The 26,191-nt window shown below is 58.8% G+C and overlaps 1 protein-coding gene across 2 annotated transcripts; it reads left to right on the forward strand.

Annotated features, from left to right (window-relative positions):
* The first annotated feature begins 2,591 nt into the window (after nucleotides 1-2,591).
* ATAD3A (ATPase family, AAA domain containing 3A) lies at nucleotides 2,592-26,138 on the forward strand. 2 transcript variants are annotated; one of them, XM_025386506.1, is made up of 16 exons: nucleotides 2,592-2,902; nucleotides 6,429-6,505; nucleotides 7,737-7,838; nucleotides 8,138-8,197; nucleotides 9,284-9,353; nucleotides 10,915-11,080; nucleotides 11,314-11,383; nucleotides 13,930-14,085; nucleotides 14,808-14,864; nucleotides 15,132-15,257; nucleotides 15,578-15,702; nucleotides 16,531-16,582; nucleotides 18,288-18,358; nucleotides 19,506-19,673; nucleotides 21,165-21,273; nucleotides 25,376-26,138. In XM_025386506.1, the coding sequence occupies exons 1-16, from the start codon at nucleotides 2,698-2,700 to the stop codon at nucleotides 25,520-25,522; spliced, it is 1,761 nt and encodes a 586-aa protein (XP_025242291.1). In that variant the 5' UTR covers nucleotides 2,592-2,697; the 3' UTR covers nucleotides 25,523-26,138. The 2 variants fall into 2 exon arrangements, with proteins under 2 accessions (XP_025242291.1, XP_025242299.1); XM_025386514.1 differs by lacking the exon at nucleotides 2,592-2,902 and adding an exon at nucleotides 2,964-3,117.
* Nucleotides 26,139-26,191: the final 53 nt, after the last annotated feature.

Below are 26,191 nucleotides of genomic sequence, written 5' to 3' on the forward strand. Positions count from 1 at the left end.
GTGGGTTACAGTGACCAACAGCACAGGAGGGTTGGCGGGGGTCTAGGGGACGGGTGATTATGAGGTCCGGTGGGTTACAGTGACCGGCAGCACAGGAGGGGTGGCGGGGATCTAGGGGATGGGTGATGATGAGTTCCGGGGGGTTACAGTGACCGGCAGCACAGGGGGGGTTGGCTTCCCCTTCTGAAGATGAACCGGGTCCTTTTTGTTCTTTTTCCAAGTATCCCAAATAACACTTGGCCATAGGCACAATTTTCACAAACCCCTGACTCATGACAAACATATTTATTTTCTACTCTGTAGCTCCTTTCCCAGTTAAGAGAACCACATCCTGTTCCTAGCTTGTTACTATTAATGGCCACACAAGCATCAAATCTTAAGGCTACTTGTTTGGGGATTCCTTTTCCTTCTGTTATAGTTATTATTTTACTTGTATCACCTAGGAAAAGGCCAGTTCTTAATCTTATTTTGATTAAGTGGTTGCAGGGGGCTCAGATGGGTTATAACACACATCAGGTTGGTCATTTCCCCGGCTACATACCTTGTTCTGAGTGGCATTATACAAGCAAGTTTCTTTCAACATTCCCATGCATTCATAATAACTATAGAACAGAAAGATTTTTTTTTTTTTTTTTTTTGAGACGGAGTCTGGCTCTGTCGCCCAGGCTGGAGTGCAGTGGCCGGATCTCAGCTCACTGCAAGCTGCGCCTCCCGGGTTTACGCCATTCTCCTGCCTCAGCCTCCTGAGTAGCTAGGACTACAGGCGCCCGCCACCTCGCCCGGCTAGTTTTTTTTTGTGTTTTTTTAGCAGAGACGGGGTTTCACTGGGTTAGCCAGGATGGTCTCGATCTCCTGACCTCGTGATCCGCCCGTCTCGGCCTCCCAAAATGCTGGGATTACAGGCTTGAGCCACCGCGCCCGGCAGGAAGATTGTTTTAATTTGCTGTCCTACCTCAGTGACCTGATGAATACACTGGGAACAGTCACCGGTTTGAGTAAGGTCAGTTGAAGCCCTTACTGTATAAGTCCAAAATTTAAGAAAATGAATCCCACGATGAGATTCCTCATGCTTCGGCCGTGCGTGGACCAGTCAGCTTCCGGGTGTGACTGGAGCAGGGTTTGTCGTCTTCTTCAGGGTCACTCTGCAGGGGTTGTCCGGGCTTCGTCTTGCCTCCCAGGTTTCAGGCGCTGCAGGTTTTACACGGCTGTGGTGGATCCAGGCTGGGATTCCCTCTACCTTCACAGCGGTGGGAGTGGTCAGGACGACAGTCTGGGGTCCTTTCCACCATGGGCACAAAGAGGCTACGTTCCAGTCCTTGATCCACACTCGATCACCTGGGGAGAAAGGGTGAACTGAGGAGAATAAGCTAACAGGGCATCTCTCATTTACCAAGGCTGAGATTGTTTGTGTAATTTTCCCTAAAGCCTGTAACTGTCGCTGTAACTCAATTTCACCTAACTCTCGGGGAGTGCCTGGAAGTCCCTGCAATACGTGAGGGGGCCTATGATATAATATTTCATAAGGGGAATATCCTGTTCTTTTAGAAGGGGTACGTCTAATTTTAAATAATACCATAGGGAGAGCCTGTATCCATTTTAATCCTGTTTCCTGATATACTTTCCCTAAACTATTTTTGATAGTCCGATTCATCCGCTCCACCTTTCCGGAACTCTGAGGCCGGTAGGCGGCATGCAATTTCCATGTGATCCCCAATACCTTTGCTATCTTCTGTACCAAGTCAGCCACAAACCCCGGCCCGTTATCTGAGCCGATCCGTAAGCGCAGTCCAAATCTAGGAATAAGATCTCGAAGAAGCACACGGGTTACTTCAGGAGCTTTCTCAGTTCGTGTTGGATAAGCCTCCACCCACCCAGAGTAGGTACACACAAGAACTAGTAAACACTTGTTACCGCCACACTGTGGCATCTCTGTGAAGTCCACCTGGAGATCTTCAAAGGGGGCTGCTCCATAAGCTTGTATGCCGGGCACCCCGGCCCCGTCCACGCCCCGCAAGAGGAGCTCGCTGGCCCCGCCACGCGGGAAGGGGCCGCTCCGCGGTCCTGGGCGGGAGGCCCCGGCTCCCTCTGTGGGGAGCCCTAGGGCCATGCGGAGACACGGAGGAAGGGAGGTGCCTCCCCTGAGCTCCTGGCGCGGCGACCCCAGGGCGCCGACTCATCGCGCAAGGGCTCGGCTCGCCCGGGCGCCGGTGCTGTCTCGGGTGAGGCTCCCGCGAGACTCTTCTCTGCGTCCTGGACTCACCGCGGGGCGCTCCCTGGACACTTGCCACCCGTTGCCGCCAAGGCCGGAACTCCGCGGAGCCCCTGGCAACGGACCGACGCGGTCGCGGCGCTGGGCGGAGGTTGCCCCGGGTTCGCGTACGTCCCTCGAGAATTTTGTCCCGGCGTGGCTCCCGTAGCCAGACGCTTCACCCCGCCCGCCCTACTCCCGCCCCCCATTCCGGCCCGCTGGGTCCCAGAGCACGCTGCGCCATGGCGGCGCCGTCGCTGTGGCGTCACTGTCCTGGCGGCCAATCCGAGGGCTGCGCGCGTGTCCCTTACGCGCTTCTATTGCCGGGAGGAAGGGGGTGTGTCGCGCCTGCGCAGTGGTCTTGGCCACCGGCTCGCGGCTCGTGGAGGCTTGTCCCAGACGCACGCGAGTCAGACTCGGGTTGGGGTCCTGGCGGCGGCGGCGCGAGCATGTCGTGGCTTTTCGGCATTAACAAGGGCCCCAAGGGTGAAGGCGCGGGGCCGCCGCTGCCTTTGCCGCCCGCGCAGCCCGGGGCCGAGGGCGGCGGGGACCGCGTCTTGGGAGACCGGCCGGCGCCCAAGGACAAATGGAGCAACTTCGACCCCACCGGCCTGGAGCGCGCCGCCAAGGCGGCCCGCGAGCTGGAGCAGTCGCGTGAGTGCGGCGGAGCGGAGCGGGTGGGACGGTCGGGCCAGGCCGCCCCGGGCCCGGAGCTCTGGCCCTTGCTGCTCCTCGCCGCTGTCGGCAGCCACTTCCCGGGGGAGACTGCGCCCCCGGAGCACCCCCGGCCGGAGCCGTTTCGCGTGCCGGGAGGATCGGACTCTTTCCGTCACCCTTTTGCACCTCTGCAGCTGTCAAGAGCGGGTCAGGTGCGGAGGTGGCGCTCACGGGTTACAGGGTCAGGGCCTGGGGCTGGCCCTGGTCTTTCAGTTACCACCGAGTGCGTGGGATCTTTCTGCGCTTGCTGCCTCCACGTGGCGCAGGCCGAGGCGTGGCCATGTCGGTAGATGGGTTTGTTGGGTGGTTGCTAGCAATTGCCACATAACGAGGGAAGCATATTTGAGAGTTACTTGGTTCTAACAAGAGTCTAGCAGATTTGCAGTTCTTGTTGGAAGACGTTAGCGTTTGCACGGCGAGGTCTGTGAACCGCAGGTCAGGCCGTGCTGCCCAACTTGAGGAAATCCCTGACCCAGTGCCCTCAGGTGTGAGCACTCACCATGTTGGCCAGGCTGGTCTTGAATTCTGGCCTCAGGTGATTCGCCCACCTCGGCCTCGCAAAGCGCTGGGATTACAGGCGTGAGCCGCTGCTCATGGCCTTGCTGGGTAATTTTAATGATCAGGTTAGGATGGGAATCAAGGGCTGGACTTCAGGGCACCTCGGAGGACAGCGGACTTTGGTGACGGACTTTCTTGCTGCAGGCTCATTTGGAGGGTTCCTTTCTGTCCTAATGCCTGGGGGTTTTCACCTGCTGACTTCACTTAGAGATCGAAACTTGTCCCACTTCGAGAAGCTGAATCTTAGTTATCAGTGGTACAGGCCTGATTGAGCAGCCTCAGGCCGCCGAGGGCCTCCTCCCCATGGTGCAGACCTGTGCCTCTGAGTTGCTCCAGTCCTGGCAGCCCCAGAGCCCCTGATCTGCAGTCTGCTCTGCCTGGGTTGCCAGTGCCTTGGCCTGCCCTCTGTGGTCGAGCGGGGCCTGCCAGGTGCACCGTGGGGAGCCCTCCATCAGTCTTTGTTTCCTGTGGATTCTGTTCCAGGTGTGGACTCTCTCATTCTTTCATTTTTATCCCTTCCCTCCTTCCTGGCCTGACTGCTGGCTGGTGAGAGAGGCTTCTCCAAAGTTTGCCGCTCCCTTTCTGTCCTGGACCTCTTTTTCCCCGGGTGCTCCCTGCCGTGCCCATCTGCCTGGTAGTCCCTCTGCAAGCCCGTCCTCTCCTGGCTTCCTGTGTGCCCCTTTCCTGGCAGCAGAGTCGCCGAGATTCGGCTGGAGCCCGTTGCTTTGGCCTTGCTGCTCTCCGGGCAAACGGGCGGCTCCTCCTCACAGCCTGGCTGCCTCCTCTGTCCCTGGAGGCAAAGCCCCATGCTGCCTCGTTCCCAGGGTCTTCCCTGACCCCTCCTGCGGCCTGTCCTTGGAAGCCAGAGCAGCACATTGTCCCAGAACTGTTTGTGTGAGCACCAGCGCTCGCCCTGCCCTCCAAAGAGGGGTGCCTGGAGGAGACCCTTGTGCCCAGTGGGTGTGAATCCATGCTCTGGGAGCACGTCCTGGCACAGGGTCACCCCAAGGTGGTGAATGATTGTTCTCATTCTAATAACGAGAGGCCACACGAGCCCCAGACCTGCTCTTTCCCCTCTCATCCTCCCCAGAGTCACTGGGGGTGGGAACTGTCAATGAGCCATTTTCAGGGGAGGGAGTGGCCTCAGCTTAATCCAGCCAAAGGTCCTCTCGGGAGGAGGTAGGCAGAGCGCCTCACTGTGATGCCCACGTTCCTGTTACTGCTCTGTGGCAAGACCCCGGGGGGCTGACACACACTCGGCCCCCTCCAGGTCAGAGTGAGAGTGGGTGAGGGCCCCGGGGCCCTTCAGCCCTTGGCTTCCTGAGCTCACCAGCCAAACCCATTGACCTGGCACTGTCTTCCCTGAGAGGCAGGTCCCTGTCCCATCTGTGCTGTGGTCACTGGGGCCCCCGAGGTTGGCCTCCAAGCTCTTTCCTGGAATCTGACGCTGATGCCCGTCAGGCCAGTTCGTGCCTAACCACAGGCCCAAGCAGAGCCACCCCACACGCCAGTGCATCGCTGCCTCTGTCTAAATGCAATGAGTGCTCCCCACGGTGCTTCACGCCTGTGTCAGTCACCTCCAAAAATTACACCTGAGCTGAGAACAAACGTCGAGCTCTAGGTAGTGATGTGTTTGCTGCAGTTGATTCTGAAGGCTTCAAAAAGTGAGACGGCCTGCAGGAGGCAGAGAGACGGGAACAAAGCCCCAGCCCAGGAACATCAGGGGTCCCTGCCGGCTTTACGGACGTGTTTTTCTGTGTTAGAAGATGTATTTATTTATTTACTTATTTGAGATGGAGATGCGCTCTGTTGCCCAGGCTGGAGTGCATTGGCGCAACCTCGGTTCATCGCAACATCCACCTCCTGGGTTCAAGCAATTCTCCAGCCTCGGCCTCCCAAGTAGCTGAGGTCATAGGCGTGTACCATTGTGCCCTGCTCTTTTTGTGTCTTTTTAGTAGAGACGAGGTTCGCCATGGTGGCCAGCCTGGAGATTTGTTTCTTTAAGTCTCTCTCTATCCAGCTGGAGTGTAGTGGCATGATCTGGGTTCACTGCAGCCTCTGCCTCTGGGGTTCAAGCCATCCTCCCACCTCAGCCTCAGAGTAGCTGGGATTACAGGCGTGCGCCACTGCACCCGGCTGATTTTTGTATATTTAGTAGAAATGGGGTTTCACCACATTGGTCAGGTTGGTCTCTAACTCCTGGCCTCAAGTGATCCACCCGCCTCAGCCTCTCAAAGTGCTGGGATTACAGGAGTGAGCCACCGTGCTTGACCAGAAGATTTTTATGGTAAAATTTTGTGATGGGAAAACTGTCATCCCAGAAAATTTTGAGACCTGATGCTTAGGCCTCAGCAGCTTGGAGAATACGTACTTCTGTCCCAGAACACCCAAACGTCAACCTGTCAGTTCCCCACCAGGAACAAAATGTAACTGGGGACGTTGTCATACGTTTGCCCTCATCACTCTGAGCGTGTTGGCTGGTATCCAGTTCTTATTCATTCTCTTTCTTGCCTGCACATGCCTGATGGCAGATCAATGACAATAGCCATTGGAAGCTTAAGAGAAGCGTTTGTAATGTGAAAAAATAGAGGACCCTTTAGCCATCACCTGACTTTCTGTTGAATTGGGAAATAGCTTCCTCCCGTCCATGTGGGATGGCCTTCCCGATGTGACCCTCCAAGACCGTCCCTGGGGGATAAAACCCCACAAATGCATCAGCCCATGTGCTGGGGACGGGGCATCGTCATGCCAGGTCTGACTGGGAGGGAGGATGGTGAGGCAGGGCTGGGGGCTTTGAGGTCGAGGTGTGGCCGTGGATTCCATAAAGCCCCTTGGCTGATGTGCATGCCTGCCCAGTGGCATCCGGGTATCCTAACACCTGCCCCCCATGCCCCTGCATCCACAGGTTATGCCAAGGATGCCCTGAATCTGGCACAGATGCAGGAGCAGACGCTGCAGCTGGAGCAACAGTCCAAGCTCAAAGTGAGTGGGGCTGGCGTGGGCGGGGAGGCCGGGGTGCACGTGGGGTTTGGGCGTGGAGATTGGTGGGCTACTGCCGGTGGGTAGGGCCAGCGACATGTACATGGGCAGCAGTGGGGCCCAGGGCCAAGCTTGGGTGCCTCATCTCACAGAAGGAAACAAGGGGAGGTGAGAGACGCTGCTGCAGTGCCACCCGAGAGGGAGGACCAGTGTTGGTGAGGGTGTCTTGTCGTCTGGAGGGCCTGGATCTTGAGCATCATTTCATTATGCTCAGCAGGATTTTTTTTGTTTTATTTTATTTATTTATTTATTTTGAAATGGAGTCTGTTTCCCAGGCTGGAGTTCTGTGGTGCCTTCTGGGCTCACTGCAACCTCCGCCTCCTGGGTTCAAACAGTTCTCCTCCCTCAGCCTCCTGGATAGCTGGGATTACAGGCACCCACCACCACACCTGGCTCCTTTTTATATTTTTAGTAGAGACAGGGTTTCACCATGTTGGTCAGGCTGGTCTCGAACTCCTGACTTCAAGTGATCCACCTGCCTCGGCCTCCCAAAGTGCTGGGATTACAGGCATGTGCCACTGTGCCCGCCCTGTTTCATATTATTTTTATTTTTTTATAGACAGAGTCTTAGTCTGTCTTCCAGGCTGGCGTGTAGTGGCGTGATCTCGGCTCACTGCAACCTCCACCTCCTGGGTTCAACCTCCTTCCTCAGCCTCCGAGCAGCTGGGACTACAAGAGCCCGCCACCACAACTGGCTGATTTTTATATTTTTAGTAGAGATGGGGTTTCATCATGTTGTCCAGGTTGGTCTCTAATTCCTGACCTCAGGTGATCCACCCACTTTGACCTCACAAAGTGCTGGGATTGTAGGCTGGAGCCATGACGCCCGGCCCACCCAGCAGGATTCCTAGAATAGGCACGAGCTCTGCCCTCATCATGGTCCAAAAGTGAGCACCTGACCAGAGCTGCCCAGAAACAGCCTTGGGTGGGGTTGGTGTTCGGCCTCCTTCCCTTGGGGCCTTCGCAGGCTTCTGCTGGTGCTTCTCTGCCTGCGGGTCTGGATTCCCCCAGGGCCTGAGCCTGGGTGCAGATGCGGCTGGGAGCCCCGAGCCTGCTGCACACACTAGTCCGGGTACGGAGTCTCTGCCGTGCTGGGGCCCATGCAGACACAGGAGGGACTGTCAGGCAGCGCCAGCCCTGAGAAGTGCCAAGTGGTGGGTGCTGTGCTCTGCAGGAGTACGAGGCCGCTGTGGAGCAGCTCAGGAGCGAGCAGATCCGGGCGCAGGCCGAGGAAAGGAGGAAGACCCTGAGTGAGGAGACGCGGCAGCACCAGGCCGTAAGAGCGCGAGAGGCCATGAGGGAGGCCGCCCGACTCCAGGGGATGGCTCGGGGCAGGACTAGGAGCCGGGCACGGTCCCGGGCGCTCTGCAGTCAGCCTTTAGAGCTGCCCTTGGAACAGCCTTGCACAAACGCCTAAGACCTGCAAAGTCCCTCACTGCTGAGCCGGACGGGAGGTCCCCGCCCCCCCATGTTTGTGTGAGGCTGATGGCGCGTGGGAGTCCCGGTGCCCGGCCGGGTCGGCCCTAAGTGCAGCTCCCGGCTGAGATGTGTCCTTGCCGCCCTCTTCTCCCCCAGAGGGCCCAGTATCAAGACAAGCTGGCCCGGCAGCGCTACGAGGACCAATTGAAGCAGCAGGTGAGCTGAACCTCCCCTGCGAGGCGCCTGCGTCCCTGAGAATGTAGGCGGCTTCGTACCGGTTGGTGGGTCAGAGGCCGTGGGGCCAGAACGCTGGGGCTGCTGATGGTGGGTGCTAGTGCAGGGGAAACTTCTCGGACAGACGCGCACCAGCACACGGGTACAGGCACACATGCAGAGACGTGTGCACACACGTACAGGGAGACAGGCACCCCCCCACACGGGAACACACACACTCCCTGCACACATAGGCCCACACACGCCCACCCGCAAACACACCCCCATACACACGGGCACACACACCCTGCACACAGGTACACACCCCCCCACATGGACACACACCCTGCACACGGGCACGTACACATCCCCACACACCGCACACGGGCACACACACCCCCGCCCACACCCACATGGGCATGCATAACCCCTCCTGCATGGGCACACCCCCCACCACGGGCACACACGCCCTGCACATACACCCCCACACGGGCAGAATCACCCCCTGCACACCCCCTGCATGGTCTCCGCAGCAGAGGCTCTCCAGGCTCGTGGAGCCTCCTTGTCTCCCACCCGGGTGCCCAGCTGGCAGCGTGGGGGCTTGTGCTTGTGATGGCTGGTCAGTGGCAGAGAGCAGGTCTCTGGGCCCATCAGAAAAGCTTGGGTGACATCTGCTCCCTGCTCCTTAGGGCCCGTCGCCCTAGTCCTGAGCTCACAGGCGGGATTCACGCGTTGTCTGTTGTGGCCATTGTAGCTTTAACATTTAATTGGCAGAAGACAGAGGCTTCCTTCAGCACAGCGTGAATCAGGGCGGTGGTGTTGGGAGGTCGGCCGCGCAGTGGCCCTTCTCAGGGAAGCCGCAGTGGGGGCTGTTTCTGCCGCTGGGGAGTTTGGGCTCCTGAAAGCAGCCCCTCAGCGACTGCCGTCCCGGCCGATGTCACCCGTGTCTGTGTCAGGCTGTGGCATCTGCAGGCCCCCAGGTGCGCGGGATGCTTGGAGCCCCCGGTCCTGGGGCAGACACAACCTCTGGATTGGTGTTGAGTGTTTTTCTGGTTTTAAAGGCTTTTCTCTTTTTCTACGGCTTCTCAGCAACTTCTCAATGAGGAGAATTTACGGAAGCAGGAAGAGTCAGTGCAGAAGCAGGAGGCCATGCGGCGAGGTAGGGTGTCTGCTCTCCTGGCTGGGGCAGAGGCCGCGGTGGCAGCATGGAGAGCGGGGGCTGCTTGTGGACCTCGGCGCCTGATAGACACTTACCCAGCGTGCACTGAGCCTGAGCCCCTCATAGCTACCAATGCAGTGGGCAAGGCTGCTGGGGCTTCCTGGGGTAGGACTGCCTCTCGGAAGACACCTCTGTCTGCGACCAGACGCCAGGGCCTGTGCGGGGAGGGCAGGAGCTGCTTCACTTCGTGGGAAGAACGTGGGTCTTTTTTTTTTTTTTTTGAGACGGAGTCTCGCTCTGTCACCCAGGCTGGAGTGCAGTGGCACAATCTCAGCTCACTGCAGCCTCCGTCTCCTGGGTTTAAGCAATTCTGCCGGCCAGGCGCGGTGGCTCAAGCCTGTAATCCCAGCACTTTGGGAGGCCGAGACGGGCGGATCATGAGGTCAGGAGATCGAGACCATCCTGGCTAACACAGTGAAACCCCGTCTCTACTAAAAATACAAAAAAAAAAAAACTAGCCGGGTGAGGTGGCGGGCGCCTGTAGTCCCAGCTACTCGGGAGGCTGAGGCAGGAGAATGGCATAAACCTGGGAGACAGAGCTTGCAGTGAGCTGAGATCCGGCCACTGTACTCCAGCCTGGGTGACAGAGCGAGACTCCGTCTCAAAAAAAAAAAAAAAGCAATTCTGCCTCAGCCTTCCGAGTAGCTGGGATCACAGGTGCCCGCCGCCACACCCGGCTAATTTTTTTGTATCCTCAGTAGAGACAGGGTTTCACTATGTTGAGCAGGCTGGTCTTGAACTTCTTGACCTCGTTATCCACCTGCCTTGGCCTTCCACAGAGCTGGGATTACAGGCGTGAGTCTCTGTGTTCTGCTTCGAACATGGGTCTGTACTGTCCTGTTTACTGTCTTTACTTTACTGTCCCCGATGAGGATCACAGGTATTTGGTGCCACGTGGCATTTGTCGGTGAGGGCGCCAGGCGAATGTTTGTCACCACTTTTCACCGGGGATGGGCTTGTGGTGAGGTGTGCACGTTCACTATTCCATAGCCAGACACGGCACGGCACGCGCCTCTGAGTTCTGACAGCTGGGTTTCTGTGTGAGGGGGGCTTCTCTGGGAACTCCACATTCCAGTTCTTTGCTTTAAAGCGAACATCCTGACAAGGTGCCTGGGCCTCTGGGTCGGATTTCAGGGGCTCTAATCCACGGGCAGGGCCGGCATGTGCACCGTTCCTACAAAGGCCTGTGTGTGTCTGTCCATGGCATGGTGCGGGCTGTGGTGTGGGCCTGCCCATGGGCTGGGCTTGTCCTTAGTGTGAGCCAGTCCATGGTCTTAGCCTATTGGCAGTGTGGGCCTGTCAGTGGCCTGGGCCAGTCCGTGGCCTGGGCTGGTCTGTGGTGGCCTGTCCGTGGCGTGGGCCTGGTGGCGGCATGGACCTGTCCGTGGCCTTAGCCTGCCAGCGGTGTGGGCCGGTCCGTGGCGTGGGGCTGTCCACCGTGTGGACGGAGGCAGACGTGCTGCACTGCATGGCACTGAGCTGCCCTGCTTCTCTGGGGCAGCCACCGTGGAGCGGGAGATGGAGCTGCGGCAGAAGAACGAGATACTGCGAGTGGAGGCCGAGGCCCGGGCACGCGCCAAGGCCGAACGAGAGAACGCAGACATCATCCGCGAGCAGATCCACCTGAAGGCGGCCGAGCACCGTCAGACCGTCTTGGAGTCCATCAGGTGAGCGCTGCCGAGGCCCATGCTGGCTGCAGAAGGAGCTCCGCAGGTGTGAGTTGCTGTTCCTGGGGCTCTCCAGCTCTTCCAGGCCTGGCTGCCGTAGGCTGGCTCCTTGGTGGGGTCACTGCCCCTCTGTCCTGGCAAGGCCGGGCCGCCATCTCAGGGCCTCAACCTGCTCTTGCTACGTGGCATGGATCTTCTTGTCCGTCCTGGTCACATCGCTGCTTTCCCCGCAGGACGGCTGGCACCTTGTTTGGGGAAGGATTCCATGCCTTTTTGACAGACCGGAAGAAAGTGACAGCCACGGTAAACATTCTTATAAAACAAGGCTGGGAGGTGGCTGAGGGGCAGCCTGTGTGGGCCTCCTGGAACCCTGGGTCCTGTCCCTGCTGGCTCTGCACAGGCCCTGGCGCTCTGCCAGCACAGAGCAAACCCACGTTGTACCTGCTGGCCACGGCTGCTCCTCCCTTCTCAAGCTAGAAGAAGAAAACACAGTTGCTAGCTTGGGCCACACAGTGAGACTCCATCTCTACAAAAAAATCAAACATTAGCTGGGTGAGGTGGCAGCGTCTATGGTCCCACTATTCGAGAGGCTGAGGTAGGAGGATCACTTAAACCTAGGGAGGTTGCAGCTGCAGTGAGCTGAGATCGCACCACCGCACTCCATCCTGGGCGACAGAACAAATCCTTGTCTCAAGAAAAAAATTGTCAGGAGTGGTGGCTCACACCTGTGATTTCTGCACTTTGGGAGGCAGAGGCAGAGGTGGGCGGATCACGATGTCAGGGGATCGAGACCATCCTGGCTAACACGGTGAAACCCCATCTCTACTAAAAAAAAGAAAAAAAAAATACAAAAAAATTAGCCATGCATGGTGGTGGGCGCCTGTAGTCCAAGCTACTCAGAAGGCTGAGGGAGGAGAATCACGTGAGCCGGGAGATGGAGGTTGCAGTGTGCCGAGATCCCGCCACTGCACTCCAGCCTGGGCCACAGAGCGAGGCTCCGTCTCAAAACAAAAACAAAGACCCCGACTCCACTTTGCAAAAACCTTCTTTAGTCCTTATAAAACCCTGAAAGTTTGAAGTTCACAGATTCCTCTCTTGTTTAAAGCCTCACTCTTCTGTGCTCAGGCTCCGGCCTGCTGTGGTGGTGCACTACGTCGCACACGGCTGCGTCCTCCGTCCCCCCGTGCCCAGCACACAGTAGGTGCCTGGCACACAGTGGGCAGTTGCTCTGCCATGGTGCGGGTGCCCTGTGCTGTGACTGCAGCGCCTGCCCGTGGCCTCGCCAGTGTGACAGTGAATGTCGCCGGTGTTGTTTCCACCCGTGTTGGTGAGACGGCGTCACGTGAGAACATGAGGGAGCTGCTTAATGCACCATTGACTTTTGTGTATTTGTGTTTAGAGGCAGGGTCTTGCTCTGTGATCAGACTGGAGTGCAGTGGCGCCATCTCGGCTCACTGCAGGCTGCACCTCCCCAGTTCAAGCAGTTCTCCTGCCTCAGCCTCCCGAGTGACTGGGATTACAGGCTCACGTCGCCACGCCCAGCTAATACAGGCCTGTGCCACCAGGCCAGGCCAGTTTTTCTATTTTTAGTAGAGATGGGGTTTCACCACGTTGGCCAGGCTGGTCACGAACTTCGGACCTCAAGTGATCAGCCCGTCTTGGCCTCCCAAAGTGCTGGGATTACATGGGTGAGCCACCAGTCCTGACTACGTTTTTGTTTGTTTTTGAGACAGACTTTTGCTTTTGTTGCATAGGCTGGAGTGTAATGGCACGGTTTCAGCTCACTGCAACCCCCGCCTCCCGGGTTCCAGCGATTCTCCTGCCTCAGCCTCCCACGTAGACAGGATTACAGGCATCTGCCACCATGGCCAGCTAATTTTTTGTTTTTTAGTAGAGACAGGGTTTCTCCAGGTTGGTTAGGCTGGCCTCGAACTCCCGACCTCAGGTGATCCACCCGCCTCAGCCTCCCAAAGTGCTGGGATCGCAGGCCTGAGCTACCGCGCCCAGTCAGCCTAATCGATTTTTTTTTTTTTTTTTGAGACGGAGTCTTGCTCTGTGCCCCAGGCTGGAGTGCAGTGGCGCGATCTCGGCTCACTGCAAGCTCCGCCCCCCCGGGTTCACGCCATTCTCCTGCCTCAGCCTCCCAAGTAGCTGGGACTACAGGCGCCCACCACCTCGCCCGGCTAATTTTCTTGTATTTTTAGTAGAGACGGGGTTTCACCGTGTTAGCCAGGATGGTCTCGATCTCCTGACCTCGTGATCCGCCCGTCTCGGCCTCCCAAAGTGCTGGGATTACAGGCTTGAGCCACCGCGCCCGGCCCCGGCTAATTTTTTGTATTTTTAGTAGAGACGGGGTTTCACCGTGGTCTCGATCTCCTGACCTTGTGATCCGCCCGCCTGGGCCTCCCAAAGTGCTGGGATTACAGGCGTGAGCCACCGCGCCCGGCCCCTAATCGATTTTTAAAACGAGTCAGAGATTTCGGGTTAGCCTTGTTTTCCAGGAATAAAGTACCATTTTAGCGGCCAAGGAAGTAGCAGAGGGTGTGGCTCTGTGACATAGCCGGCTGGGTCTGCCCAGGGCCCTGCTCAGCAACTGGGACTTTGCAGGATTTATGCTGCCAGTTGCAGAGAAAATGGTCCTGAGTGAGGGCGCTGTGACGGCCCCGCCTGCCTCCTGTAACCGCGGGGCTGTGGGATTCAGGGCCGGGGAATTCGGGTTCCTGTGCTGCCAGCACACAGCCCTGTGCTTCTCCCTTGGGCGGAGAGAGGGTGGGGCAGCCCCGCGCATTTCCCGCTCTAGGAGGGAGGGAGGGTGGGGCAGGCACCCCAGTGCGGTGTCTCTGCTGCAGGTGGTTGGGCTGACGCTGCTGGCTGGCGGGGTCTACTCTGCCAAGAATGGGACAGCCGCGGCGGCCCGCTTCATCGAGGCTCGGCTGTGGAAGCCATCCCTGGTGAGGGAGACGTCCCGCATCACGGTGCTGGAGGCGCTGCAGCACCCCTTCCAGGTAGCGGCGCGGGCCTGGTCCTTCCTGAGTGCGGTTCCTGGCTGAGTCCCCTCTGCCCCACGAGCAGAGCCCGCCCGTGCACACCCTCCTGTCTGCGCACACCCTCCTGTCTGTGCACACCCTCCTGTCCGTGCACACCCTCCTGTCTGCGCACACCCTCCTGTCTGCGCACACCCTCCTGTCCCTCCCCTTTCCCCGGATGACCGGCAACCGCACGCTCCTTCACGCCCGGGTTTTCCTGTCCGGCGCTGTAGCTTAGGGGTCTGCATCAGTGAGACTCTTGCCCCGTCTGCTTCGGTCTGCCCTGCTCGGGGCTCTTGATGGGGCCTGGGAGCACATCGGGGTCCTTGCAAGTCCCGGGACTTGGGTGTGCTGGTGTGTGTCGGGGAAGCTGTCACAGACCATGGTGTCTGGCGGCCTCCCTGGGGAGCCGCGCCACTGGCCAGCCCCCGAGGTGCCTGCTCTCCACACGGGGGTGGTGGGGTCTCCACAGATCACTCGGTGAGTAATGAAATAAAAGCCAATAAGGAACTGGAAAATGCTCCCAATCCCTGCAACAGTCACCCAGTCTCCCAGCGCGGCGGGGTTCCAGGTCCTGGCCAGTCCTGGCCGTGCTTTGGGGCAGCTCCGTTTCGGTGTGTTACCGAGCGTGTCTGTGCGTTGGTGGCTGTGCCGTGGCTGTGGCAGGTGACCCAATGGCGCTTACCTTTCCGCTCCGGTAGGTCAGCCGGCGGCTCCTCAGTCGGCCCCAGGACGCACTGGAGGGTGTTGTGCTGAGTGTAAGTCGGTGTGCCTGGGACCGGGGAGGTGCAGGGAGGGGACCCCGGAGCTGTGCCAGGCTGTGGCCCTTGCTGGCACTCGTGGTGGTGCTGAGGAGCTTTCGGCTTCTGAGATGCGACTGCTTGGACCGTGCCGGGGATAGGCTGTCCGTGAGCTGGGCGGCACCCCGAGGAGTGGAGTCCACAACAGGGCATTGTTGCAGCCCCTACTCCCAAGGCTTCCGTGGGCCCTGAGTGTGTCCCCCAAGTCCCCGTCTTCCCTGGCAGCCCAGCCTGGAAGCGCGGGTGCGCGACATTGCCATAGCAACAAGGAACACGAAGAAGAACCGCAGCCTGTACAGGAACGTCCTGATGTACGGGCCGCCAGGCACCGGGAAGACGCTGTTTGCCAAGGTGAGAGCACCTGGCTGCGCAGGTGGGCCAGGGGCCGCTGGGGTCTCACCCGCCTGCAGGTGTCTGGAAGTCGGCCACCTGGGGAGTGGACTTCCCTTAGGCCTTTGCCCGCTCTCATGTAGGGTCAGCGTGCTGGTGTGGGTAAGAGCGCCTCCCATCTTCCAGGCAGGGGACGTCTCCTGTTTGGCAGGCTGTGGCTTCCAGGCTGTGGCTTCCAGGCAGGGACGCCCGACAGGGGCTCCACACTCCGGGTGGTGTGCGCAGGCTTTGCAGAGGCGGAGGGAACATCTGTTCTGTCTCCCCTCACTCTTCCCGTCTAGAAACTCGCCGTGCACTCAGGCATGGACTACGCCATCATGACAGGCGGGGACGTGGCCCCCATGGGGCGGGAAGGCGTGACCGCCATGCACAAGCTGTTTGACTGGGCCAATACCAGCCGGCGCGGGTGAGACGTCCCCACAGCATGCACACAGGCCCTTCACTGCAGCCCAGCAGGCTGCCTTCGGGGAAGGGGGTCCAGGTGGCTTTCCGGGACCTCGTGGTCTTTCTGCAGCTCTGTCCTTGTGGCCACGCAGGAGGCCCGGCGGAGGGTCCCTCAGAGGGAAGGTCCCCTGAGTGTGGACCCTGGTGGACACGAGGCCCCCAGTGTTTGGAGGCTGCCAGTGGGATACTTGGCTCAGGGCAGAAGGGAGGTGGGTGGGTGTAGGGGCAGAGGGGTCTTCACAGCTGCAGGGGCGCCTCCTCCACGGCCGCCCTCCCTCCGACACGCGTGCAGGTGGGCGTGGACACCGGCTCCTTTTGGTAGAACCATTTGGAAGTCAGCCGAAGACAGCATGGCACACACCCTTCGATAGGTCCCACAGTGACCCCGCGCAGGGCACAGCCTGGGCACCCTGCGACCTCACCTGTCCCCGTTGGCACCACGTTCCTCATGGCTGGCACCCTCCCACTTTAGAAGATCCTGCCCCTGGTGTGGACTCTGAACGGCCGCCAGCGCTGCACTGGGCCGGGTGGGGGTGAAGCCTGTGGGGCAGAGTCTGGCACCCCCGTGTGCCATTGGCTTCCCGGCGCCTTGTGAGACTGGGCTGTGGTCAGCTGCCCAGAGGCCAGGCTGATGGGCTTCTGTCAGATCCAGGACTTAGGGCTCCTGATGGGGCAGAGGCTGCACCCCTTGGGGATCTGCCCGCTCGGCCTGCTCCCGCCACAGCCGGACGCTACTGTGGGCCACTCCAGGTGTCACTCTCGCCATGCTTGGCCTCCCTCTCGTTCACAGCCTCCTGCTCTTCGTGGATGAAGCAGATGCCTTCCTTCGGAAGCGAGCCACCGTGAGTGTCACTAAGCCTCTGTCTGACCACGGGGGTGGTGGAGTGGACACAGCCGTCTCCCTGGGCCAGGCTGCAGCCCTCTGATCAATGTCTTTTTCTCTCTAAGTTTTGTGTGAAAAACAGCATTTTTTAGGTCAGCTGGAAGTTAAGTTATGGCTTTTGAGGTTTTTTTTGTTTTGGTTTTTGAGATGGAATCTCTCTCTGTAGCCAGGCTGGAGTGCAGGGGTATAATGTCGGCTCACTGCAGCCTCTACCTCCTGGGTTCAAGCGATTCTTCTGTCTCAGCTTCCCAAGTAGCTTGGATTACAGGTGCCCACCACCATGTCCAGACAGTATTTCTATTTTTAGTAGAAACGGGGTTTCATCATGTTGGCCAGACTGGTCTCGAACTCCTGACCTCAGGTGATCCGCCCTCCTTGGCCTCCAAAAGTCCTGGGATACAGGCGTGAGCCACCACACCCGGATGCCCTGGTCTCTTTTTATTTTTATTTATTTGAGAGGAAGTCTCGCTCTATGGCTTAAGCTGGCTTGCAGTGGCGCAATCTTGGCTCACTGCAACCTCCACCTCCTGGATTCAAGCGAGTCTCCTGCCTCAGCCCCCTAAGTAGCTGGGATTACATGCTTTTGCCACCATACCCAGTTACGTTTTTTGTATTTTTAATAGAGATGGGGTTTCACCATGTTGGTCAGGCTGGTCAAAAACTCCTGATCTCAAATGATCCTCCCGCCTCAGCCTCCCAAAATACTGGGATTGCATGCGTGATCCACCACACCCAGCCTTTTAATTATCATTTTAAGACAGGGTCTCTGTCGCCCAGGCTGGAGTGCAGTGGCATGATCACAGTTCACTGTAGCCTCGAGCTCAAGCTGTCCTCCTGCCTCAGCTGCCCGCGTAGGCAGGACTGCAGGGGCACAGTGCCATGCCCGGCTAATTTTTTTGTAACGTTAGTAGAGATGGAGTTTCCTCACGTTGCCCAGACTGGGCTCGAACTTCTGAGCTAAAGAGGTTTGCCCGCCTTGACGTTCTCAAGTGCAGGTATTACATATGTGAGTCCCCACGCCCGGTCAGGCTTTTTTTTTGTTTCTCCAGAGTCTCACTCTGTCTCCCATGCTAGAGTGCAGCGGTGCAATTTCAGCTCGCTGCAACCTCTGCCTCCCAGGTTCCCCTCGTTACCCAGGCTAGGCTATAAGAGATGCTCCCGCCTTGACCTTCTGAGGTTCTGGGATTACAGACGTGAGCCCCCATGCCCAGTCAGGGTTTTTTTTGTTTTTGTTTTTGTTTTTTTTGATACAGAGTCTCACTCTGTCGCCCATGCTGGAGTGCAGTGGTGCAATTTCGGCTCGCTGCAACCTCTGCCTCCCAGGTTGAAGTGATTCTCCTGCTTCAGCCTCCCACGTAGCTGGGACTACAGGTGTGCCACTACCCTAGCTAATTTTTGTACTTTTAGTGGAGACGGGGGTCTCATCATGTTGGCCAGGATGGCCTCAAACTCCCTACCTCAGGTGATCTGCCCTCCTCAGCCTCCCAAAATGCTAGGTTATGTGCATGAGCCGCCGCCCCTGGCCCTGGTCAGGCTTTTGAGTTTAGATCCATGAAAGTGTGGCCACGTCCCTGCTCCCTGCAGGAGGGAGGCCTGTGGGAGCTTCTGCTGTGCTGTTTACAGGGCTTTGCTCCTGGTGTCTAAAGCTAGAACCTTCTCTGTAGGAGAAGATAAGCGAGGACCTCCGGGCCACACTGAACGCCTTCCTGTACCGCACGGGCCAGCACAGCAACAAGTGAGGGAGCGTCCTAGGCCCCCGGGTAGGGCTGTGCAGCCGTCGCCCTTGGTTCCCACCAAGGGACCTCAGGGGCCCTGGATCACAGTGCTGGGCAGCACACGTGGCCTCAGCGTGTCCACCTTGGATGTCCCCTGGGAATGGCCCAGCTCGGGACAGCATGAGGTGTCACTCAGGAACATGCGGGGGCCTCCTGGGCAGAGCCGGGGTCAGTCCCGTCCTCACTTCCCTGTGCGATGCTGCCCCAGCTTGCAGGTCCCTCTGCCCCTGGGTTTCCGCGGTCCTGTGCCGGCAAGGGAGGCGGTCTGATCGCCTGAGGCTCTGCTGGGTTCTCCCTTGGAGGGTGTGGGTGCCCCGGGGTGGGAGATGGAGACACGTTTGCTCCCACGGGAAGCTGGGCACGAGCAGGTCCTGTGTGTTTGGGTGGAGCCTGGGGCCTTGGACCCCCGCCCGGATGTTGGATGGGGTGCACCCTCCAGGCCTGGGGGCCTCCCCACATTGTGCGTCCTCCGTGAGCTCCTGCCCTGAGGTCCCCAGTATGGTGATCACCCCATGGCAGGCTCCCTACTTCCTTCCAAATCCCCTAAGTTTGAGTTTTTTGGTCTCCTGGGCCCCTCCAGCCCTGGTCACGTGTCACACGGAGGATCAAGTCGTGCCGGGGGGCCGTGGCCGACTCCTCAGGCGTGTTGGGCTCCCTGGCTCAGCTGCTGCCAGTACACACTCCCTGGAGCCCTGGCTCAGGTCCTTCCCAAAGAGGCAGGGCTGGGGCCCTGCTGAGCCTCCGCTGCACCCGAGCCCCCGAGGTCCTGCTCCTGGCTCATGTGGCCACTCCTGACATGGACTCTGGGTCCCGCATCCCTGCTCCCAGCACGGCAGGGCTCAGGCAGCAGGAGGAGTGGTGGTCCCGGTGCTGCCTATCAGGCTGGGCGAGGGTCAGCAGGGAAGCACCATATGGGGCAAGAACAGAGGCCCCAGAAGCCGGGCGGAGGGACAGCTGGGTATGGTGGGGGCAGGCGGCCGACCAGGGCTGTGCCCGCGTCCTCGTGTTTCTTGCCGCTTTAGATGCTTCCTGTGGGGGCTGAGGCAGCCCCGTTTCCCTCAGCGCAGCTCGGCCACCAGCCCCAGCATCCTCATCCCCACCCCGCAGGTTCATGCTGGTCCTGGCCAGCAACCAGCCCGAGCAGTTCGACTGGGCCATCAACGACCGCATTGACGTGATGGTTCACTTCGACCTGCCGCGGCAGGAGGAGCGGGAGCGCCTGGTGAGAATGTATTTTGACAAGTATGTTCTTAAGCCGGCCACAGAAGGAAAGCAGTAAGTGTCCCGCCTCACCCGCCCCTGTCCAGGGACCCTCGCTCAGGGCCCACCCCGCCCCTGCTCTCCAGACGCTCCCAGCAGGCCCCGTCACAGGGGTGGGCACCACCTCCCTGCCCTGTAGTTTTGCACAGGAGACTGTGGGCCCCAAGGGTCCCAGAGGCCACATCCAGGGAGGTCCCGCCCCCCTTTCTTCATCACCACCTGAGAACAGCCTGGTGGCATCTCCTTGGGTTTGGGGGCAGAGTCCACCATCACTTACAAACCTTCAACATTCCTTTTTTTGTTTTTTTTGAGACGGAGTCTCGTTCTTGTCCCCAGGCTGGAGTGCAGTGGCATGATCTCAGTTCACTGCAACCTCTGCTTCCCGGGTTCAAACAGTCCTTTTGCCTCAGCCTCCTGAGTAGCTCAGATTACAGTCACCCACCACCATGCCTGGCTAAATTTTTTTTTTATTTTTAGTATCGTGAAACGGGGTTTCATGATATTGGCCAGGCTGGTCTCGAACTCCTTACCTCAAGTGATTCACCCGCCTCAGCCTCCCAAAGTGCAGGGATTACAGATGTGAGCTACCATGCCCGGCCTCTTTTCCATTCCTCTTCACTCCACGGAAGGCTGTAAGGAAATCCTGTGCCTAGCCACCCCAATGGGAGGTGACGTGGAATGTTGCTCTGAGACCCCGTGTCGGGATTGGAGGGAGAGGCTCCTCATGGTCCACTGCTGGCTGCTGGCCTGGCCTTCCTCCAGCTGCCACGCCGGCCCTGGAGCCTCATGGTGTGGGGTGCAGCTCCGGCTGCACTTGTGCCTTGAGGCTATCAAGCTCCCTGTCGCTGGCGGTGGGTGCAGCAGGCACGGTGGGCAGAGCCCTCCAGGTGATGAGGGGCCCTGGGGCCACACGCTGGCTGCCTCAGGAACACTCCACATGAACAGAGGCTGCTCCACTTCTTGGCGTCACCAGGGCCCTGGTTTCTGAGTCCTTCTGTGCACCTGACCCAAATCCCTGCTGTCGCCAGTGACGACAAAAGAGAGCCTGGTTGCCGCTGCCACCTGCTCCGTGCCAGCCCAGCTGTCTGGGCCTGTTTCCCTATGCCCTCCCCTGCCCTGGGCTCCCCCGCCCCCACGGCTGCTCGTAGCCCTGGCACCATGACTTGGCGTCTGTGGCCTTCAAGCAGACGCTTTTCTAGAAGTCAGGGCTCACCACTGCCAGTGTAAAGGCCATGCGTCCTGCGGGTGCTGTGTGAGCAGCTGTGGGCAGGGCTGCTGTGAGGAGTGGTTGGGGCTATCTCCAGGCGCTGCAGCCGCTCTCTTCCTGCTCAGTCTGGGCCTGGCCTGCAGCAGACAGATGGTGCAGAGCCGGTCTGTCACAGGGAGAAGGCCCCTCCCAAGGGGACATCTGGTATGGGTGCCCGCCTGGCTGCGTGTCTTCCAGTCCCCACCTCGTGGTGTGGGAGCCGCTGCCTTGGCCGGCCCACTTGGGAACTCCTTCCCCAGGCGCCTGAAGCTGGCCCAGTTTGACTACGGGAGGAAGTGTTCGGAGATCGCTCGGCTGACGGAGGGCATGTCAGGCAGGGAGATCTCTCAGCTGGCTGTGTCCTGGCAGGTGAGTCAGGCTCGGGCGCACCCACCCAGACAGGAGCCCATCTGCTGTGGAGACGGCCGGTTGTGCCTGTCCCAGCACTAGTGTCACGCGGGAGCTTCTGTTGAGGGGTTTTCTGTGCACAGACATGACACGGGGCACCCACCCCCATTGGGCCACTCCACATGGCGGTGCCCACCTGCTCATGCCCTCAGGAGGGGGGGCCCATTTTGGTGGCTGACGGTCACACGGGGCTCTTTGGAAGCCCGTCCAGCGTTACAGTAGCCTGCGCTCTGCCGGCTGGGGCGGGAGGCTTTGGACTCTCACCTTGGCCAACAGGCACCTCCTGGTGTAAATGCTGGTCAGGACAGGCCCTGTGTGAGTCGGGGGTCGGGATGGAGGGACGTCGTGTTTTCTGGACCAAATCCCTGGGCTTGGTCCTGCTTGACACACAGGTGGGAGTGGCCTCTGTCCCACAGCCAGTTGTTCCTTGGAGGCCCCCCTCCTGCAGCTCCGTGGCTGCTGCAGGGACGGGGAGCCGGGAGTCAGAGCAGTGTGGGCGTGGCCATCCAGAAAGTTTTGGTCTTTGGAGGTTGCTGGAAAAGCAAAACCAAGTCTGTGGGGCCGAAGGCGCCATGACCACACACGGGCATCGCCGCCTCTGGGGTCTGCAGAGTCTGTGTGACAACCTGGTCACTCAACCTAGCAGTGCTTTTGAATGAATGTGTGTCAGATTAATGAAGTAGCCAACTACCTTGATTTAAACATTGCAGCCGGGGTCTATAGGGGCTGTATTAGTCAGTACAGGCTGGGTTATGCCGCTGTGACAAAGAGCCCCAGATCTCAAACCCCATCCTTGTGGGCCAGCTGAGGTCTCTGTTCCAGGCCATCCCCACTTGCGACCAGGTCTGTTTCCACAACTAAGAAATCAGAGGCTGGGCGTGGTGGTGGCTGACGCTTGTATTCACAGCATTTGGGGAGGTCAAGTCAGCCAGATTATTTGAAGCCAGGAGTTCAGGACTAGCCTGGAAATTTTACAAAAAATGAAAAAATTAGCCAGACCTGGTAGTGCATGCCTGTAATGCCAGCTGCTTGGGAGGCTCAGGTGGGCGGATCACTTGAGTCCAGGAGGTCGAGGCTGCAGTGAGCTGCGATTGTGCCACTGTACTCCAGCCTAGGCAACAGAGCGAGACCCTGTCTTATAAAATAAGAATAATTTGGGCCAGGCACAGTGGCTCATGCCTGTAATCCCAGCACATTGGGAGGCTGAGGCAAGAGGATCACCTGAGGCCAGGAGTTCAAGACCAGCCTGGCCAACATGGCCAACCTCACCTCTACTAAAAATGCAAAAATTACCCAGGCATGTTGGTGGCACATACCTGTAGTCCCAGCTACTTAGGAGGCTGAGCCAGGAGAATCTCTTGAATCCAGGAGGCAGAGGATGTGGTGAGCCAAGATGGTGCCACTGTCCTCCAGCCTGAGTGACAGAGTGAGACTCCATCTCAAAAAAATAGTAATAAGCCGGGTGTGGTGGCTCACAGCTGTAATCCTAGCACTTTGGGAGGCCGAGGTGGGCGGATCACAAGGTTAAGAGATGGAGACCATCTGGGCAAATGGTGAAACCCCATCTCTACTAAAAATATAAAAATTAGCTGGGTATTGTGGCACATGCCTGTAGTCCCAGCTACTTGGGAGGATGAGGCAGGAGAATTGCTTGAAACCAGGAGGCAGAGGTTGCAGTGAGCCGAGATCACGCCACTGTACTCCAGCCTGGCAACAGAGTGAGACTCCATCTCAAAAAACTAAAACTAAAACTAATAATAATTTGGGCTGGCCCAGTGCAGTGGCTCACACCTGTAATCCCAGCACTTTGGGAGGCCGAGGCAGGCAGATCATGAGGTTAGTTGATCGAGACCATCCTGGCTCACTCAGTGAAACCCTGTCTCTGCTAAAAAATACACACAAAAAAAATTAACCGGCCTGGTTGTGGGCGCCTGTAGTCCCAGCTACTTGGGAGGCTGAGGCAGGAGAATGGCATGAACCGGGAGGCAGAGCTTGCAGCGGGCCGAGATTGTGCCACTGCACTCCAGCGTGGGTGACAGAGCGAGACTCTGTCTCAAAAATAAATAAATAGATAAATAAAATAATAATGATTTGGGCTGGGCGCAGTGGCTCACACCTGTAATCACAGCACTTTGGGAGGCCAAGGCAGTGGATCTCCTTGACTTCAGGTGATCTACCCCCTTTGTCATCTCAAAGTGCTGGGATTACAGGTGTGAGCCACTGCACACAGCCTCTTGAATGTTTTTCTCATAAAAGGGTGTTGAATTTGGTCGAATGCTTTTCCTAGATCAGATGAGATGGTCATGTGGTTTCTTTCCTCCACTCTGCTAATATCAGTTGATTTTTGTATAAACATTTCGTATGTGGAACGTTGACTGATTTTCGTATGTTGAACTATCCTTGCATTCCAGGAAGAAATCCTGCTTCTTCGTGGTGTAGAGTCCTTTAACTATACTGCTGAATTCATTTTGCTGGCATTTTCTTGAGGACTTTGCCAGTGATGCTTATCAGGGATATTGGCCTGTCATTTTTCTTGTGATGTCTTTGTCTGGGTTTGATATCAGGGTAATGCTGGCCTCCTAGGATGAGTGAGAAATATTCTTCAATTTGTCCCAGAGTTTGAGGAGTGCTGCTGATTCTTCATGTTTTGTGAATTCACACGTGAAGACATCAGGTCCAGGTCTTGTCTTTGACCTTTTATAGTTTGAAGATTTTAGGTTCCCACAAAAGTTGCAAGGGTAACACAGAGAGCTCCCAGGCCCGGGGCCTTGCCACGTGGTGAACATCATGTGTCACTGTTGGCCCCACCTGGGACTGGGTCTTGCCCCAGAATCCCACCCAGGAGGCCACGTGACATTTAGCTGTGACTTCTGGTGGGCTCTGCCAGGTCCTGTGCTTCCTGGCGGGGCAGCCCCGTGAGCATCTGCTCAGCCCCTTTCCTCCGCTGGGCCCTGGGTGAGGTGCAGCCACTCGGGTGCACCCTGAGGGTTCCTGCACCTGTTTCAACTCTCTTGGGTCAGCTCAAGATCAAAAATGATGTTGAGCAGTCCTGGGCCCCTGATGCACAGTGGCAGTCCTGCTCCAGTCAGTGTCTCCTGCACTCCTGGGCCCCTCAGCCACAGTGGTGGTCCAGCTCCAGTCAGTGTCTCCCCACACAGTGGCTCTTGGCAAGGGGTGGGCGCTGCCAGTGGGGACGGGCACCACGTGGTCATCCCCATGGCAGGTCCGGTCGTGGCAGCCGTGTTGTGGGAGGATGGTGCGCTGCTGCCCCTTTACCCTGTGAGATGAGTCCTGCCTCTGGGAGGCACAGCCAGGATGGGGTTAGGGACCCACTCAGCTGTCCGGGAAGCATCCGCGGCCCTGTGCTTCCTCCAGGCGTCCTGGTGCACTCCTGAGCACGGTGCCCAGTGGGCGTCCCCATGCCAAGACCCTGACCCACAGGTGCCTCCCCTTGGGGACTCCACGCCTTTCACTGGTACTGGGATGCGGAGCGACCTGTCCATGGCAGAAGGGCTGGACCTGAGATGCCTGAGGCAACACCAAGGGCCCCAGTCCCAGCAGCTCCAGCCTCCGTGTGCTGGATGCCAAGCCCTGTGCCAGGAGGACAGGGAGGTGGGGGCAGGGTTGGCCTTGGTGCCCCGAGGTGGGCAGTGGCTGCCTCTGCCCTGGCGGCCGGTGAGGGTCAGGGTCTGAGGGTCTGAGGTGCAGTGCGACTCGCGGATGCTGCCTGGCTACGGCTGAGACACACAGAGGGTCTGCAATTCCCCGGCCTCTTGGGAGCTGCCCTCGGTCAGCTGTCAGTGGGGCTTGGTGTTGGGCTTTCTATTAGAAAGTCATCGAGAAACAGCAGTGCTGAGGACGCAGGCAGGGCTGTGGCACTGCAGGGGCCGCTCCCGGTGTCCACACGCATGCTGGGCTCTGCTGAGGTGCGGGAAGCCTGTGTTTCACCCTGAGGCCGTTCTGGTGCCCCTGGTTTGGCCCCTCCCCACCTCAGGGCCCTGGTGTGCATTGGGGGTGGGGGGTTCCCACCGCGGCCTCCCTCAGCTCCCTCTCTCCTCACTAGGCCACGGCGTATGCCTCCGAGGACGGGGTCCTCACCGAGGCCATGATGGACGCCTGTGTGCAAGATGCTGTCCAGCAGCACCAGCAGAAGATGTGCTGGCTGAAGTCAGAAGGGCCTGGGCGCGGGGACGAGCCCTCCCCATCCTGAGTCCACAGCGAGACCCACACCTCACGGAGCCCGTCAGCGGACCCCTCCCACCCCCAACTTCCGGCCCCTGCACATTTAGGAAATATTCCTGGATGGGGAAGGGCTGTGCCCAGGGCCTCTGTGCACCAGGTTAGCTTGTGGTGGGGGTCGGCCGTTCTGCCCCCCAGGACACCCCCTGTTGTGGACACTGGCTAGGGAGGGGCAGGCCTCCTTCCTGCCCCTTAAGACACTTGGGAGATGCATTTTCCATGTGACTCAGGGTGGGAGGGGTGGCTTCGCACCCCAGCCCCTGCCCAGGCCACGGGGAGGGTGGGTGCCGGGTGAGTCCCCAGGGCAGCAGGGGAGGGGCGGGTGGTGTCTCTGTTCTCGGCTCCCACAGCAGAGCCAGGTGTTGGGGGCCTGCCGGGACCAGACCGAGGTGGGGCGGCCTGAAGCCTGCTTCCCACTGCAGGCGGCACACCCCGGCCCTGTGCGCACTGGTGGCCCCGAGAAAGCCCAGGCTGTGGCCGGGAGGAGGGAACCTGGCCGGGCGTCTGAGGCCACTCTCAGCTGGCCGGTCCAAGCCTGTGGCTGGAGCTGGGGTCTGTTTACCTAATAAAGTCCCACAGGTGCCTCACCGCTGTGTCTGTCTCTTGGCTGACGCGGGGTGGGGTTTCTGGGGCCCCCTAG

Source organism: Theropithecus gelada, chromosome 1, assembly GCF_003255815.1.
Source record: "Theropithecus gelada isolate Dixy chromosome 1, Tgel_1.0, whole genome shotgun sequence".
In the NCBI taxonomy this organism is placed as follows: Eukaryota; Metazoa; Chordata; class Mammalia; order Primates; family Cercopithecidae; genus Theropithecus; species Theropithecus gelada.